General features: G+C 36.5%; 2 protein-coding genes across 8 annotated transcripts in view; one reads left to right on the top strand and one right to left on the bottom strand.

Annotated features, from left to right (window-relative positions):
- The window catches only part of ANKRD45 (ankyrin repeat domain 45), a 51102-nt gene that overhangs the window by 14292 nt on the left and 20246 nt on the right, over nt 1-16564 (top strand). For 6 of the 7 annotated variants that reach the window (XM_077901712.1, XM_077901717.1, XM_077901715.1 and 3 more), the window contains one exon: nt 8326-8493. In XM_077901712.1, the coding sequence (XP_077757838.1) occupies nt 8326-8493 (168 nt within the window). Of the gene's footprint in view, nt 1-8325; nt 8494-12051; nt 15293-16564 lie in introns of those variants that run through there. The other variant, XM_077901716.1, reaches the window with a different exon arrangement.
- On the bottom strand, nt 13618-15540 carry TEX50 (testis expressed 50). The gene is made up of 2 exons (XM_077901719.1): nt 15093-15540; nt 13618-14175 (listed from the first exon to the last, which is right to left on the bottom strand). The coding sequence occupies exons 1-2, from the start codon at nt 15414-15416 to the stop codon at nt 13960-13962; spliced, it is 540 nt and encodes a 179-aa protein (XP_077757845.1). The 5' UTR covers nt 15417-15540; the 3' UTR covers nt 13618-13959.

Genomic DNA, 16564 nt, shown 5'->3' with positions numbered 1-16564 from the left:
ATCTGTGAAGTCCGTCTGGTCCAGTGTGTCATTCAAAGCCCTTATTTTCTTATTGATCTGCTTAGAAGATCTGTCCATTGCTGTAAGTTGATTGTTAAAGTCCCCTACTATTATTGTATTGCTATCTATGGATTTCTTTAATTTTGTTGCTAATTAGTTTATATAGCTGGCTGCTTCCAAGATTGGGGCATAAATATTTACAATTGTTAGATCTTTTTGTTGGAGAGACCCTTTTATTTTGATATAGTGTTTTTATGCATCACTTATTCTAGTCTTTGGTTTAAAATATAGTTTGTCTAGTATAAGAATAGCTTCTCTAGCTTTTTTTGGATATCCATTGTCATGGTAAATGGTTTCCTACTCCCTTACTTTCTATTTGGAGGTGTCTTGGGGTCTAACATGAGTCTCTTTCTTGTAAGCAGCATATAAGATGGATCTTGTTTTTTAATCTATCCTGATATCCTATATCTTTTGATTTGATGAGCATTTATTTAGTCCATTTTCATTCAGAGTAGTTATTGAAAGATATGAAGTTAGTGGCATTGTGTTACCTGTAAAGTTCCTGTAGATTGTGTTCCTTTCTGGTCTTTGTTACTTTGGGGCTCTCTTTTTTTCTTTTTTTAAGATTTTATTTATTTATTCATGAGAGACACAGAGAGAAAGAGAGAGAGAGGCAGAGACACAGGCAGAGGGAGAAGAGGCTCCGTGTAGCCTGATGTGGGACTCGATCCGGGAATTCCAGGATCACACCCTGGGCCGAAGGCAGGTGCTAAACCGCTGAGCCACCCAGGGATCCTCTGGGCTCTTTTTTTTGCTTAAAGGATCCTGTTTAATATTTCTTGCAGGGCTGGTTTAGTTTCACAAATTCCTTTAGTTTTTGTTTATTCTGGAACCTCTTTATCTCTCCTTCTATTCTGAATGACAGCCTTGTTGGATAAATTATTCTTGGCTGCATATTTTCCCCATTTTTCCCATGTTGAATAGATCATACCAGTCCTTTGTAGCCTGCCAGCTCTCTGTGGATAGGTCTGCTCCCAGCCTTATGTTTCTACCTTTGCAGGTTAAAGACCTCTTGTCCTGAGCTGCTTTTGGGATTTTTTTTCTTTATCTTTGAAATTTACAAGCTTTACTATTTTACCTATTTTTATTGATTTTGAAGGGTGTTCTCTGTGTCTCCTGGACTTGAATGCTGTTTTCCTCTCCAGATTCGGGAAGTTCTAAGCTATAATTTGTTCAAATAAACCTTCTTCTGTCCCTTAGAGATAGAGAGAATCTTATGCAGGCTCTATGTCCAGCACGGAGCCCACTGTCGGGCTCCATTTCATGACACTAAAATTACAACCTGAGCCAAAATCAAGAGTCAGATGCTTAACCAACTGAGCCACCCAGGTGCCCCCACAGACTTCATTCTTAATTAGCTATATGACTTGGGCTAGTTATCTAATCTTTTTGTGCTTCTGTTTCTTCACCTGCAAAATGGGAATAATAATTATATTTTCTTTATAGGATGTTGTAAGGATTAAATAAAATAGTAAATATAAATATTTTATCACAGTAGTTGGCACATAGGAAGTTGATATACAGCAAATGTTTAATAATAATAATGTTATTTCTTTCCTTTGAGGATTTTTTAGTTTTGCAGTCATGATCTAATTAGCTCTTATTATGCAGTCACTTTTTTTTTTCAGATTGCAAATATATTACATAGTCATTGTAGAAAATAGAACAGTGACCTCCAACAAATAGGGAATATATATTTTCTTCATGCTTACATGGAATATTTTTAAAAAATTGATCACAAGTAAGTCCATAAAGTCTCAACAAACAACAAAGGATCTAGAGCATGTAGTCTTTTTTCTCTGACCACAATAAAATAAGATTAGAAAATAGTAACAAAAAGATAACTGAAAATCCCGTATAATTTTAGAAACCAAAGTACACTCTAAATCATCTCTTGGTCATAGAAAATACACTAGAACTTATGTAAGTGACAACAGGATCACTCTATGTCAGACCTGTGGAAAAAACTAAAGTTAAATTCCAGTTTAATGTATATATGGAAACATAAGAAAGATTGGAAATCATAAACAAGACATTTAACTCAAGGAGGTAGAGAAAAAAAAAACAACTGAGTAATCCAAAGAAGGTAGAAGTAGGAAAAAAGTAGTAGTAAAATAATGACACTGAAAATAAAGAAACAATAGAGAAGATTAACAAAACCAAAATCTAGTTTAGTGAAAAAGACAGTTGAGGGACGCCTGGGTGGCTCAGTGGTTGAGCATCTGCCTTTGGCTCAGGGTGTGATCCTGCGGTCCTGGGATCAAGTCCCACATCAGGCTCCCTGCAAGGAGCCTGCTTCCCCCTCTGCCTATGTCTCTGCCTCTCTCTGAGTCTCTCATGAATAAATAAATAAAATCAGCCTCTCTCTCTGTGTCTCTCATGAATAACTAAATAAAATCTTTAAAAAAAAACAGTTGAAAAACCTTTGATAATATTTGATAATTTTTGATATTTGATAATATCAGAGAAGTAGAGAGCATAAATAATATTTAGAAATTTATAAAATGGAGCATACACACAGGAGAAACTAAGACTTAAAGAAGTCATATCCATTGACTGATTAATGGATATGCACACACACATACATATATACAATGAATGTTAACTCAAAAGGAATAAAATCTTGCATTTGCAATGATGTGGATGGAGCTAGAGTATATTATGCTAAGTGAAATAAGTCAGAAAAAAACACCATGTGCTTGCATTCGTGTGAAATTTAATAAATAAAACAGATGAACAAATGGGAAGGGGGAGAAAGAGAGAAAGGGAAACAAACCATAAGAGACTCCTAACAATAGAGAACAAACAGGGTTGATGGAGGGAAGTGGGTGAGGAATGGGCTAGATGGGGTGATGGGTATTAAGGAGGGCACTTATTGTGATAAGCACCAGTTGTTATATGTAAGTGATAAATCACTGGATTCTCCTGAAACCAATATTACACTATGTGTTAACTAACTAGGATTTAAGTAAAAATTTGAAGAGAAAATCATTAGAAAATATTATAAATAACTTTATGACAATACATTTGAAAACATGGATGAAATGTTTGACAGTTTTCTTATAAGATATAAATTACCAAAATTAATTTAAAAAATGGAAATCTTGAGTAGATAAATGATTATTTTGAAAAAAATGAATAAGTAACAAAAATAGGCCTCCTTCCCCCACCCCCATCTAACTCAGATGTTTTAAAAGGTAAGATTCATTGCACTTTTAGGGAAAGGTAATCTTTAGCTTATACAATGTTTGGAGAACATAAAGATAGTTGAAAAATTGCTTAACTCATTTTATGAGAGAAACTACTTTTATAGAAAAACTAGTTAAGGACAGTAGTAGAAAGAAAAATTATAGACCAATCTCAATAACATGCAAATATCTTAAATATAATATTAACAAATTGAATCTAAGATTGCATATTACAAAATGTAATATACTAGACTGGGTTTATTCCATTAACACGAGGTTGATTTTAACATTAGAAAAAATATTGTATAATTCACTACATTAAAGGATGAATGCACAAAACCACATGATCATTTCCAAAGATGAAGAAAGTCTTTTGAAAAAAATGTTGCACTCATTCATGATGAATGCTCTTAGCAAAATAGAAATAGAAGAAACCTTCTTTAAGGCTCTCTATCAAAAACCTGAAGCACACTTACCTAGTGTTGAAGCTTGTTTTATTTATTTATTTTTAAAAGTATGTGCAGATCCCAACATGGGGCTTGAACCCACGACGCTGAGATGCAGACCTGAGTTGAGATCAAGAGTGAGATACGTAACTGAATGAGCCATCCAGGCACCCCCATATAGACTTTAAAATGGAGAGATTAACCTAGATTTTTGAGAAGGTTGGTCTAATCACATGAGTCCTTAAAAGTAGAGGAATTTTTCTAGCTGGGATTAGAAGAGATTTAGAAAAGGAGATCAGAGAGGTTTCTTGCATGAGAAAGTAGTGTTGCTGTTTGCAGATACAGGGACAAGGTGACAACGAATGGAGGCAGCAGGCAGAGCTGAAAAAGGCTTCTGACAGCCAGCCAGCAGGGAATCTGACTTTAGCCCTCCAGCCTCAAATAACTGAATCCTAAATGAGCCAAATGAGTTCCTAAATGGGCTTGGAATCAGAAATTCCTGCAGTCTGCAAATAGGAGCGTGGGCTGGCTAACACCTTGATTTTAGGCCTCTGAGACTTTAAGTCACAATCCTAGCTGAACCATGCTGAACTTGGGCTTCAGAACTATGAAATGATAAATGGGTATTATTTTTAGCTGCTAAATTTTAGGTGCTAATTTGTTTTGACAGCAAAGAAACCAATACAGCTATCCCCTTATATCTTCTAGTGATATTTGTTTCCAGTGTAGAATTTCTTATAGGGAAAGGAAGGAATCAAGTGGTATTCTGAGCATTATGTGTGATAATGATTTGGTATTCCATGAAGATGATTTTATAAAGTATGCATGAACTGGCCAACCTAATTATACCAGTCCACTTGGCAATTATTATTTTAATCTTTGTAAGATAATGAATCACATTAAAGTTTACCAGTAAGCTTCTTGTTTCATTTGCATGATTCAAGGTCCCATAAGCTTTGTTCACCTGAAAGAACAGATCAAATCAAGAGATTGTGTGTTTTTTTTTTTAAGATTTTATTTATTTATTCGTGAGAGGCAGAGAAAGGCAGAGACATAGGCAGAGGGAGAAGCAGGCTCCATACAAGGAGCCCGATGTGGGACTCAATCCCGGGACTCCAAGACCATGCCCTGAGCCAAAGGCAGACGCTCAACCACTGAGCCACCCAGGTGTCCCAAGAGGTTGTGGTTTTTGTTTTTGTGAAACCATTTTAGTCCTACTCTCTTAGCAAATTTCAATTATAAAATAATGATCAACTATAGTCACTATGTTATACATTAGGTCCTCAGGACTTACTCATCTTATAACTGAAAGTTTTTACCCTTTGACCAACCTTTCCTATTTTTTTCACCCCTCAGTCCCTGGGTAGCACTTTCCTTTTTTTTTTTTTAAACTTTATTTATGATAGTCACACACACAGAGAGAGAGAGAGAGGCAGAGACACAGGCAGAGGGAGAAGCAGGCTCCATGCACCAGGAGCCCGACGTGGGATTCGCGCCCTGGGCCAAAGGCAGGCGCTAAACTGCTGCGCCACCCAGGGATCCCGGGTAGCACTTTCCTACTCTATTTCTATGGGCTCAACTTTTTTTTTTTTTTTTTGGCTTTTTGTTCTTTGTTTTTATATGACACATAAAGTGATACTGTACAGTATTTGGCTTTCTCTGTCTTATTTCCCTTAACATGATGTCCTTCAAGTTCATCCAAGTTGTTGCAATGACAGGATTTCCTTCTTTTTAAAAGGCTGAATAATATTCATTATATATATATATATATATATATATATGAAGTCTGAGGATGTATTGGAACATAAGAACCCATTGGCCTAGAATTAAAAGACTTTTGGTTAAAGGACTGCAGTACATATGTCTATAAAGTAATAAGATTTATGCCATTTATTTGTGGATGATACTGAGAAGTGGAAAGAAAATTATTTTCAAGGTGATTGATGAACCATGTATACTTTCAGGATTTCCTTTCCTATTAAATACTGGAGAATTGGACACTTGATCCAAAAGAAGGAGGAGGATGAAACAGTTATGTTGTCTCATCTCTCTGTATTCCTGACTTCTGGTCTATTGGGAAGTGCCTTATTTTCTTATTAATCCAAGGACAGGTCTCTTCAGTTTGTACTTTATTGATGATAAAACCTCCTCTGGTTCTGGCAAGGCTTTGGTCACTAAACTTGACCATACTCAAACAAGCACGACCAGAACTAGTTACCATCTTAAAATTTGTCTCATACGATCAGCAAAGATTTATTAAGGGTGGAAGAACAGCCAGACCTTGTCCTGGAAACAGGATAGAAAGCTGAATGAATTCACCCTTGGACTAGTTTACAGTTTAGCAGAAAACACATCTGTAAATAAATAATTACTATATGGTGGGATAAGGTATGAGATAGCTTAGAGGAGAGATACAAGTGAACTATACCTGGAAGCATTGGACATGGTCAGGGAAGGTTTCACAAAGGAGGCAATATTTGTATTGAATCCTGAAAATGACCAAGAGTTTACCAAAGAAGAGTTGAGGTATAGGCAGTTGATGCTAGGCAGTATAGTAATCACAGTATTAGATTTGGGTGTTACAGTATTGCTCATATTGTGGTATACTTGCCCCTATTTTAGGTAACTGAACCAGTGGTCTTTTAGTATTTAGTCACTCTGTATTTAGTAACCAGGAGTCTTCCACAAAGAGATTATTTTTCTCTTAGAATTAGCCCCAATCCTTCCTAGTTCCATTTATGGTACCTTTTTTCCTACTTGGATTTCTAACATGTGACCTTCTGTATCCGTCTCCTGGGACCCAGCACTCATTACCAACGTTATGGGAAGACTTTAGGAAAATCCCTTTCTCTTCTGAATGCTTTTGAAATCATCTTATTTAAATGGTTTTTCTTCTTCTGAGAAGGCAATAGAGTTAATGTACTATAAGGATCTGTGTGTTTCTTTCTAGAAAACAGATCATTTCCAACAAAGGGATAAAACACCTGTAAAGGTGTTTTAAAAACATGCAAATTTTTTGTTAAAAGCCTCTATTTAGAAATATTTTCTTGTTTTTTTTTAATTTATTTTTATTTTCTTGTTTTAAACCATGTATATTAAATAGAAAAAAAAATAGATGTTACCAGTGGCCTATAACTTCAGCCTTGAGAAGAGCAATATAAGGAGCCAGACATCGCATTTGGAATGGCTTCTTGCTCATGCTCACAGCATCTTGTCAATAGATAGCTCCCTCCCCCAGCAAATCAGGGAGCCTGGATCTTTTGGCTGATTGAAAACTTCTGTCTTCAGACAAAAGGCAAGAACAATGAAAGTGGTATCAGGGTATTTCTTTTCTTCTTTTTTTGTAGTGGATAAAGGCACAAAGAAATTTTGGGCTAGTCTCTATCTCTTTGTTTTTGAAATCTCTCATTTGTTGTGATATTAAGAAAAAAGAAGTTGGGCCAAAGAGGAGATGTAATACCAATTTTGGCTGATCCTGGAGTAGTTCACTTCATGTTCTTTTTGATTCCCTTACTAACCCTTCTGTTAATGATATCCTTACAACTTGATGTAAAACAGACCTGGGATGGTGGGAATTTGGCAAGTAGGGAGTCAAGGAGAGGTTTCTGGAAGGAAGTGGAGGAATCACTATTCTCTTTTTCCCTACTCTGCTCAGTGACAAGCATTAAGGTGCTGTTTCCTACTCCTTATAAACCCTTTATTTGGCAACAGACCTGGGTTTGAGTTTGAGTCTTGCTTACTACCTATGGCCTTGGGCAAGGGATAGCCTCTCTGACTTTCACTTTCCTTTATTTTTTAATGGGGCTAACAATACCAACCTCATAGGTTCTTGAAGGGGTTGAATGAAATAGTAGTACATAAAGTGCCCAGTACATAGTAGAGTCAGGACATGTAATCATTCTTTTGCTCAATTCTTCTTGTAGTAGCAATACATGCCTCTTTGGCCAGTTAAATGAGTCATAAATATATCCTGTGGGTAAGTTAAAACAATGAACTTTTGACTTGATTATTTTAAGCCAGTGTGAAAAAATTTTGATGATACCTTCCTTGTTTTTCACCCTCATTGTAGTTGTCTCAGCAAGTCTAAAAAACAACTTTATAATTTGATGGGTCATGATTTCAGTTTTAATTCAAATGATTAATTTCCAAACCAAAGACTTACACAGTTGTCATAATTCATATGATTTTATTGACAATAATGCTAGCATAATTTGAGTTTACTGAAAATCCCTTAGACTAGAGTAATGGGTTTAATTGTGTTCCAAAATATTGCTTCTAGGGAGGTTGCTGTCTTCTTAGAAGATGTTGAAGAGCTCAGACTTCAGGATACCTTGCTGGTATCTTGCATCCATCATTTACTGGCTGTGCTCCTTGGGCAAGTTTTTGGACTTGAGTTTCCTTCTTAACCTCTCTGGACCTCTGTTTCCTCATCTGGAGAGCGAGGATTATGATAGTTCTGACTTCATAGGGTTTTTATGAACTAAATTAGTTTATCATATATAAAGTACTTAGAATAGTGCCTAGCTCACAGTAATTGTTCAAGATTTGAATGTCATTAAGATCTTCTGTTCAGTAAAACAGCCTAAAGCAATAGTCTTATTTGACCTGACCATCTTCATTCTATTTGTTAGGTTACACACTCTTACATTGTGCTGCAGCCTGGGGTCGTTTGGAAACTTTGAAAGCACTAGTGGAGTTGGATGTTGATATAGAAGCTCTGAACTTCCGAGAAGAAAGAGCTCGAGATGTTGCTGCTCGGTATTCCCAGACTGAGTGTGTTGAATTCCTGGACTGGGCAGGTAAGGAGGCCCACAGGTAGTAGTGTAACTGAATTAATGTGAATACACTCCTTGGTAAGTCATACATAGAAACTACCCCAAGTGAGTTGTCACACATGGAAACTTTATTTGTAACAAATAAGGAGATCACAGAGAAAAACTTCCAAAATGGTGACTCCTCAAGCAAGGGTCCATGGGTTTCTTTTATTTAGAGTTAGAATGAATATTTAAAAAGGAGATCCTGGTCATTGTTTGTAGAGGCAAGCATAAGATCCCACATGCACCTTAAGGAACATTCCTGTACATACATTGTATGTTATGTAAATGAGGCTTGTGTCCCTCCTTGGGTGGAGATTTTAGTATTATAATGAGGTAAAGGTAGTTGTCAGTCATTCTAGAAGTCACTCCATGGCACACCGGTGTAGGTGTGCATCAGGGGTTAAGCTCAAACTGGTCTGGGTAGTCTGAGCTAGTTGGATGCCTTGCAGGGCAGTTGCTATCACTTAAGGTGTGGTTTCGATTTCGGTCTGCCTGAGTTAAGAGATAAACTGCAAAGAAGAGATTAAGGGAAAAAGTAGGACAGAGATCTGTGAGGCCAAGCAGGTAGGCGGTAAAGGTCAGGTCTTGGAGTCTGGCTGGTGATAGTAGCAAATGGGCTGAGTGATGGATTTTTTTTTTCCTGAGTTGTAGGTTATACCATCAACAAAGCAAGAGATGATTAGCATTTTCACCTTTTATCAAGATGTTTTATTTGTACATGGAATCACAGTCACTGTTGGTGATAGTGTGTGATATCTGCCTCTATTTTTCTATTTTGCTATTGCTATTGCCTATATTGTACTTATAGAAACTACATTTTGGAAGTTAGTTGATTGACTAATTTGTAACAATTTTATCAATAATTTCCTATAAGAATATATGTAAGATTTAAATTCAGGGCCATTTTCTAAGAGACTTAGGCAGAGTGGACCATTTTTTTTTTTAAAGATTTTATTTATTTATTCATGAGAGACACAGAGAAAGAGAGAGGCAGACACACAGGCAGAGGACAAGCAGGCTCCATGCAGGGAGCCTGACATGGGATTCGATCCCGGGTCTCCAGGATCATGACCTGGGCTGAAGGTGGTGCTAAACTGCTTTGCCACCTGGGCTGCTCCCCCCCCCCTCCTTTTTGTAAAATGGCATATTTGAGGCATATATATATTTGCTTTCCCAGTTAGATACAATTATAATAATTTAAAAAGACTTCCCAGGGGATCCCTGGGTGGCGCAGCGGTTTGGTGCCTGCCTTTGGCCCAGGGCGCGATCCTGGAGACCCGGGATCGAATCCCACGTCGGGCTCCCGGTGCATGGAGCCTGCTTCTCCCTCTGCCTGTGTCTCTGCCTCTCTCTCTCTGTGTGTGACTATCATAAATTAAAAAAATAAATAAAAAATAAAAAAAATAAAAAGACTTTCCAGGAAAAATTAATCTATAGTATTAGAAATCAGAATAGCAGTTACCTTTCTGGCATGAGGGGAACTTCTAGGGTACAATGTCCTTTCTTTTTTTTTAATATTTATTTATTTATGATAGACAGAGAGAGAGAGGCAGAGACACAGGCAGAGGGAGAAGCAGGCTCCATGCAGGGAGCCCGACGTGGGACTCGATCCTGGGTCTCCAGGATCCTGCCCTGGGCTGAAGGCGGCGCTAAACCGCTGAGCCACCCGGGCTGCCCCAATGTCCTTTCTTGATCTGGTAACTGGTTGGTTACATGGTGTATTCATTTGTGAAAATTCATTGAACTGTACATTTATAATTTTTTGCACTTTTCTGCACGTATGTTAATGCTTCACAGGTCAAAAGCTATGTGCTATTTTGAGTTTTAGTGATATTTTGCTTAATGCATTTACACAATCCTGTAGAGAACATAGCTTAGAGATTCCAGGGAGATAATACCTGCGTAACTATGTATGTGTACACACACTGGTTAAAAAAATAGTACTTGTGAAGTTCACAGTGTTCATTTTGCATAGTTCTCCGCATTTATGCTGTCAGCAAGCATTTATTAAATGCCAACCATGATAATAGCATTATTGTAGGTACAACTGGTTGTTCCTGCCCTCTGGACATTTGTTAGGTGAGGGATGATAAGCTATAGACATAATACCAGAAAGACTATAATTAAGGGTTAAAATTAGCAGAGGAGGTGGTGCATGCTATGGGGTGGTCGGAGAATATGAAGTTCGAGCATATTGGAGTTGAGCTGGGCCTTGTAGAATGGGTAGGATCTTAATAGAATAGAAGGGGACAGGGTGTGAGCACAGGCTGAGGGTTGGGAATGAATGTGGCAAATTGGGAGGAGAGTGATGAGACTGCCTTAGTAGAATAGCAAGTCATAATTTGCCAAGGTAGGCTACAGCACAGGTGGAATCATAAAAGAGAAAGTACATGGGCTTTTGAATCAAATTGCTGGAGTTTAAATATTGGTGTCTCCACTTGAAACCTATGTGACCCTGGACAAGGTACTTAAATTCTTTAAACCTTAGTTTATTTTCCAGAAAAAAGGATCCAATAATAGTTCCTAACCTTTTGGGGATTGTTGTGAGGAATGAAATAAGATGATACAAAGCACTTCCCACAAGGCCTGGTGTGTGATCAGCACCTGAAAAATGCTACTGCTGTTATTACAGCCAGATTATACGCTGAAATGCCAGGCTAAGGTGTTTTCATTTCATTTTTGTTGCAATTGGGAGCCACTGAAAGGTTTTATGTAGAAAAGGAAGAAGATGAAAGTGGTATTTAGGAAGATTCATCTGGTAGCAATAAGGAACTTGCTTATCAGTAAAATGAGAAAGGACTGGGAGAACAGATAAAGGAAATTGGAGGAAAATAGCACATTTGGGAAGAAAAAGGTGAGTTATATACCTTGTGGATTATTTTACAGATAATTGTCCACTTGTCTTAAATGTTTTCTAGGGCAATATTTCTAAGAATACTTTCAATTTCATGGTTAGATCTGTAAGTAAAAAGAAAATAACAAATTTAATTGACCTCCCATGAATAGCTATTATAGCTGAAATTCACATTGTGTAATTTAAAATCCATTTTTGAAGAATGACCCATAGTACTTAAAAAAACACAAACCAGGGACAAATTTTACTGTAACTTTTCTGAAAAGGAACAGTTTGGAACTTATGGGTGTGGAGTTCCAGTGGTTTCCTTTTTCCTAATATCCATGTTTAGTTTGGGTCCTTACATTCTTAGGGGTATTATACATAACATTTACTAATAATTGAGATAAAAGGAGACTACAGTACTATAATATTCTGCATAACATTTACTAATAATTGAGATAAAAGGAGACTACAGTACTATAAACTAATATTCTGTTTTCAGATCAGTGATAGAATTGTAAGGATTGGAGCTTCATTGTAATGTAGCTGTGGAATGTCAAAAACACAAACTACTTAAGAAAACACTTAACATTTGTTTAATTCAGCCTAAAGAGAGTTTAAACCACTGCTATTTCTTATTCTAGTAATTAGAGTAGGAGTCACCTGGAGAGGTTTAAGTGATTAAAGACTCCTTATGTTGCCAGATGAACTGGGAAGATTTCCTGGCCCGGAAGCCTCTGCCTCACCCATTCCCGGGATATCATCACAAAGGCTCTTGGTGTCAAGGACAGACCAACCACAACGATTGAGTGGTGCAAGTAGGAAAGTTTATTAAAGTGAGAGTATATTCTTGAGATATGAGCGTAGGTGAGCTCAAGGGAGAGCTGCATGCCCTAGCTTTGGGTCTCTATCTTTTATTGACAGCTCTTAACTAGAGGGTGGAATATTCATTACTTGGGGAGGGGATTTCTTGGGAGCAGAGTTTTGCATATTTTCTTCATTACCTGATCAGGGTTTCTCACCTTCTTTGTCTTGGGCCTGTCTGGTTTAATCCAGCTTCTTATGGGTTTGTTTGGGAATGCTCTTGGGACAGGTCTCTAACTTTCCAGCCGGTTGGCCAGGCATCCTGTTTAAAGCCTGTCTACTCCAATACCTACCCTAAAAAGAGTCTCCTCCACACTGTTGATAATTCCGCTATTAAAGATCAATTTCTTTGGATTTTTGAGATTTGGAGACTTTTCAAGAGTTCCCATTAAAATAAATTTGTATCAGTGTTCTTTTAGAGGGAATTGGTTAACAGGTCAGAACTCCAAAGGGTTGGAAGAAACATTTTTGGAGATGTACGAGTAGGGTTGTGCTAAGGGAGATTAGAAGTAAGGAGGAGAGTCTGGAAAATGGAATCATAAATAAACTTAATAATCCACAGTAACCTATGCAGGCACTATTCTATTACTTGTAAAGATTGTAGAATTATGACTGTTTCAATAATTTTTTTTTAAAGAATTGTTTTTCAAAAGCTTTTTCCTCCCTTAGGTATTATGGGAAATATGTTTTTCTGGCATTTTCAACATGTTTTAAATCAAATCTTATGTCCTATTCCTCAGATAAGTCTCCCAATTTGTTTGGAAAAAAATATGGTCACCGTACTTATAAAAATTGAGGTGGCTGATCAACAAATGTATGGAGTATGTTCTAAAAATTGAGGTACCTTATCAACCAAAGCCTGATATTTTAAAAATATTAATACTTAATTCACCATTTGCCATAATGAAAATGGAAAATTTTATACTTTTATTTTTACTTTTATTTTTTAGATTTTATTTATTTATTCATGAGAGACACAAAGAGAGGCAGAGACATAGGCAGAGGGAGAAGCAGGCTCCGTGCAGGGGGCCTGATATGGGACTCAATCCCAGGACCCCAGGATCACACCCTGAGCTGAAGGCAGACGTTCAACCACTGAGTAACCCAAGGATCCCCAAAAAATTCATACTTAAAAAATTATTCTTTTTCTTAATATTTCCATACTATTTTAGTAATCTGAGATGGGAAATTAAAATTTTTTGTGTGGCCAAAAAATCCGTTCGGGAAAGTAAGAAAAATCACAAATTAATTTTATCTATTTATCTATCTGTCTATCTATCTATCATAGGCTCCATGCCCACGGTGCTTGAACTCATGACGCTGAAATCAAAACCTGAGCTGAGATCTGAAATCAAAACCTGAGCTGAGATTAGGAAATAGGCACTGAGCTATCCAGGCACTTCACAAATATTTAAATCAGAGATTTATTGAAACACTAAATCAAGATTCTATTCTAATTTTGGTTAATGATTAGTAATCTAACACACAAAAAAGAAAAAAACACTTAAACATGAAGAAGTGATTGTATACAATCTTTTTCTTGGTACTTTAGTAAGTATGGATGCTGTTTTAGCTGAATGGGAATAATTTTTCAACCCATACTTCTTTGGAAAGATTCAGTAAAGTTTGTGACAAAAAAAAATTACAAAGGCTCTCAAAGAACCATTTTTATCCTTACATGAGTTGTCTCAACAGATTTCTTGTGTAATCTTCATATTGAACTGAGCTACATTTGCACATGGATAGGTCTAGTATCCCCTGGCTCCTTCTCCTCCTTCATACTTCTTCCTCTTTAGTTTTCGGTGCTTGACTTTCTTAGCTGGAGGATGATGGGACACCTGATTCAGGTACTTGGTCATCATTGATGTTGTGGCCACCAGCCGGCAGAGTATTTGATCAATGTCATAGATGGACTGATTTTCCAGGTCATTACCAAATGTATCTGTGGAGGCTGGTTTTTTCAGCTAAAAGAAGAAAAAGATGATATTACAGATTTTTTTCTTACTGTAGTTCAAATTACATTTGTTTTCTAGATATGTACATTAAACTCTAAACACTACATATTATCTATATAAAAGAAAGGTTACTGTAGAGGAAAGGTGTAAATGCAGAAGAAATGCTCTTTTGTATATGCTCCCTTATAAATTTATAGTAATCATTCTCACCATCAACAAGCATTTAATATGTGCTTTTTATAAGAGCATTCTGCTGAAAGAAATTACTTGAATATTAGGTAAATGTTTTCTCCTTACTAAGCAGCCTCAATGTATAATGCAATCAAATCATAGTAATTTTATAAATATCTAATTCTTGTGAAGGTCGATGAACTTTTAAGATTGCCTCAAAATACAGTGCCATTGGCAAAATGGGAACTTAGTTTAAGAGTACCATTTCCCAGAAAATTATCCTAACATTAGAAATTAGTTTACAGTCTATTTAAAAAAGGAAAATATATGTAACTTTGACATATTTATCTTTCTTAGATAGATCTGGAAAGGACTTAATAGATCTTTCATCCAGATATTTCATTTTATGGATGAGGCAGTGGAGAAAGATTGAATGACTTATACCTATGGCCCCAGACAGATAATGTCATCTCCTACCCATTCTACTCATTATTGCTTACTACATTCCTGATATATTTTGTAACTTGAGAGAGGATGAACTATATTATTTTAAGGACTTTCTAATTCAATACACATTTGTTGAGCCCCTAGTATGCGCAAGATACTGTACTACATGTTGAAGGGTGAGTGGTGGGGGGCAAGGAGATGTTACAAAGAGAAATAAGACATGCTACTTTCCCTCAAAGAAGCTGATAATCTTATGTTTTAAAGTCCTAAGTATTTTATAACTATTACTATTTGCATTACTAATTCACCTTTTTTTGATGTTTTTTCCATTTCATCCACAGGTAATGCACAGATAAAACAGACAAGATTAAAAAGAGAGCTTGTACTAAAATATAAAGGAGATGTAAAGAACCCTGAAATATATCCATATTAGCAAAATTACAGCATAGTTTGTCCAGAGGGTAAGGTAGACAGTGAGATGGAGAAGGCTTAACTTTCAGATAATGCATTTCTTCTGGAAAAATCTCCCATCCGACCTTTGTCCAGATTGTTCCATCACAAATGCAGAAGCTCTCCCTAAGGAAGCAGATAAACAACAGAGAAAATGTCAGGGATAGTCCTTGAATGGACATCCTTCGCAATTGGGGAAAAAAAATCGATAGCCAAAAAATTGGTCACAGAGCAGGATTGCTCTGGGAATCAGTTAATATGGTGCTCCACTCAACATTTAAGATCCTAGTCAGCAAATATACATTGATGATGTTATAATGATATAACATCATCAGTCATAGTGATTCAGGGATAAATTTAGTGATGTCATAAAGAACTACATTGGAACTAAAAGGTGTCACCTAGCCAATTACTGGGTTTCTTTTTTCTTTTCTTTTCTTTTTTTTTCTTTTTTCTTTTCTTTTCTTCTTTCTTTCTTGTATTTTTGAGTAATTTCTACACCCAACATGGGGCTTGAACTCACAACCCCAAGAATAAGGGTTGCATGCTACACCAACTGAGCCAGCCAGGTACTCTTACTGGGTGTTTTAGGGGTATTTTTCCTCGCTTTTTTCTAGAATGTTTTGAACTCTCTCCCTTTTCTGAAAAATAAAGACTTTACTAATATTTTGCTTGCTAATAAATTCTATAATCATATTAACAGAGTTTTTGTGGAAATAATTTACCTATACCTCCTTCAAGCTTTCTGAGGTATGGCAGTTTTATATCTACTTAAAAAGTTGCTACAGCCATACCATTTCACACAATTTAGCATCTGCTTCTATGTTTTTTCACTCTGGAATGTCCTTCCCTTTAAATAGTTAAGCAAATATTGAGTCCCTTCCTCCTTTAACCTATGTCCCTTTGGTGGCAATGTGGTACTGTCAGATAGTGGGTGAGGGGTGGGAAATTTGGTATGGAGTGTGATAAAAAGATAAGACATGGACCCTGCCTTTAATGAGCTTACAATCTACAGGTAGAAGCAAAAAACAAGATAGTAAAAATTACAAGACAGACTAAACTAGAGCTAGCTCAAACTATAATCGAGTAATGGTTGTAAGAGCAATGGGTTCTACTTGGGGAAATCAGAAATTTCATAGAATAGTATTTGAGTAAGCTTTGAGGAATGAGTAGAATTTTAGAAGATGGCAATGCAGAGAGGGCATCTTAGGTCGAGGAAACATAATAGAGAAATTCTTTGTCAACATTTATATAGCAAATATTTATTGAGTACCTCTGTGTGCTAATACTGTTCTAGGACCTGAGAGTATATGCACGACCTGGTGCAAAA

Source organism: Canis aureus, chromosome 6, assembly GCF_053574225.1.
Source record: "Canis aureus isolate CA01 chromosome 6, VMU_Caureus_v.1.0, whole genome shotgun sequence".
In the NCBI taxonomy this organism is placed as follows: domain Eukaryota; kingdom Metazoa; phylum Chordata; class Mammalia; order Carnivora; family Canidae; genus Canis; species Canis aureus.
This window is presented reverse-complemented; position numbering and strand designations above follow the sequence as displayed.